A 1701-nucleotide genomic window follows, 5' to 3' on the forward strand; every position below is an offset into this window, starting at 1 on the left:
CCTTTGACTTTGCAGATCACAGCTTCATGTCCAAGTTGATTGCATTTGGAGCATTTGGTGTCAGGTCTTCTCCAACACTTGTATGGTGGATGACCTTTCTTCTCACCATGGCGGCAAGGTGGATAGGACTTTTTGAAACCTCCTCCTTTTGTCTTCTGATAATTGCAGATGAATCTCCATTCGTCGATTGGTTTTTGAAAATATTCTTGTTTTTATACCTGTGATTGTCTTGATGCCTAACCGGTAAGGCACCTTCAATCACTCCTTCTTACCACATAGACCTCCTTTGCTCTTGTGCTTGTAAAGCGTTCAAGAGCTCTGTAAGAGAAATCTTTGACAAATCTTTGGTGTTCTCCAAAGTAGTAATGGTGGTTTCAAACTTCTCTGGAAAAGTGACTAGCAGCTTTTCAACGATCCTGGAATCATTTAACACAGAACCAAGCAATCTCATCTTGTTGGCAATGTTGAGAAGCCTGTCAGAGAACTTTTTCACCGACTCAGACTCCTTCATCTTCTGCAACTCGAAATCCCTAATCAAATTGAGAACTTTCATTCCACGAACCCTCTCATCTCCTTCATATTCAGCCTTGAGGTAATCCCAGATTTCCTTTGCTGTTTTGAAGGACATTATTCGCATGAAGATCATTTGAGATACAGATGCAAATAGGCACGCTTTTGCCTTTGATTTTCTTGTCTTCCTATCCTTCTGTAATTTTATTTGTGCTATAGTAGGATTTGCTGGAAGTGGAGGGACCTCGTAATCGTCTTCTGTTGCTTCCCAAAGATCTAAGGTCTCTAGATATGTCTCCATACGAACTGCCCACATTATATAATTGTCTCTATCGAAGACTGGTGGTGCAACAGTTAAAAAACTTCATTCTCCTTCCATCTTGTTCTCACAGATTTCTTAAGAAGACGACTCTAATACCAATTGTTAGTAAAAGAGTGAGTGATTGAATGGTTGATGAGAACATTGTATTATGAAGAGCAAGAAAGCTCTGTATATATATTGAGAATACAAAAACAAATTTAGAAAATCTAGCTAAGCATAAAATCTGCTAAGAAACTGGTAAACAAATCAAAAACTAAATCAAATCAAAACAAATCAACTCCTAACTATAATTTAATCAGATATTACAGCAATCTAAATAAACACGTGATCTTTAACAAATAGAACCAAGATTGAATTTTAAACCTTGGGTCGATTAAAAAAACTAAAAAAAAATAAAAATAAACAAAAATCAAATTGAGAAAAAAATAAACGCAAAGGAAACGTATATCCAATCTTGAGCCTGAAGCTCTGATACCAATGATAAGATAAGGAATCACTACAAGGAGAGTAAGATTCGGATTACCTTGTTGATCGAATATCTCAAGGCAAGAACATTGTTTGAGATACGAATCACTCCACAAGCAAGATCGATCATGTCTAGCTTGAATGGTTCTTCTTGTTCAAATATCTCAATGCAAGAACACTTATTTGAGATTCGAATCACTCCACAAGCAAGATTGATCAATACCACTTGAATGACTCTAGCATACAAGTTCTAAACACAAGAATTTGCAAAGAAAATCTTAGCTCTCAACAAAGCTAAAAAATAGAAATTTTGTTCTTTTTTAATTCCAAAATGTGAAGTGTTCTTGCCTTGAGATATTTGATTAACAAGAAAGACATGAGAGCTAAGAAATAACATAAAGGGT

At 35.9% G+C, this 1701-nt stretch overlaps 1 protein-coding gene across 1 annotated transcript; it reads right to left on the minus strand.

Moving 5' to 3' along the window:
• Window positions 1–268: 268 nt before the first annotated feature.
• On the minus strand, window positions 269–826 carry LOC147791891 (uncharacterized). Its single transcript, XM_087125586.1, has one exon. It carries the CDS (start codon window positions 824–826, stop codon window positions 269–271), a length of 558 nt encoding a protein of 185 aa, XP_086981712.1.
• Window positions 827–1701: the final 875 nt, after the last annotated feature.

Source organism: Cucurbita pepo, chromosome 7 (genome assembly GCF_057944985.1).
Source record: "Cucurbita pepo subsp. pepo isolate OVF chromosome 7, ASM5794498v1, whole genome shotgun sequence".
NCBI classification, from domain to species: domain Eukaryota; kingdom Viridiplantae; phylum Streptophyta; class Magnoliopsida; order Cucurbitales; family Cucurbitaceae; genus Cucurbita; species Cucurbita pepo.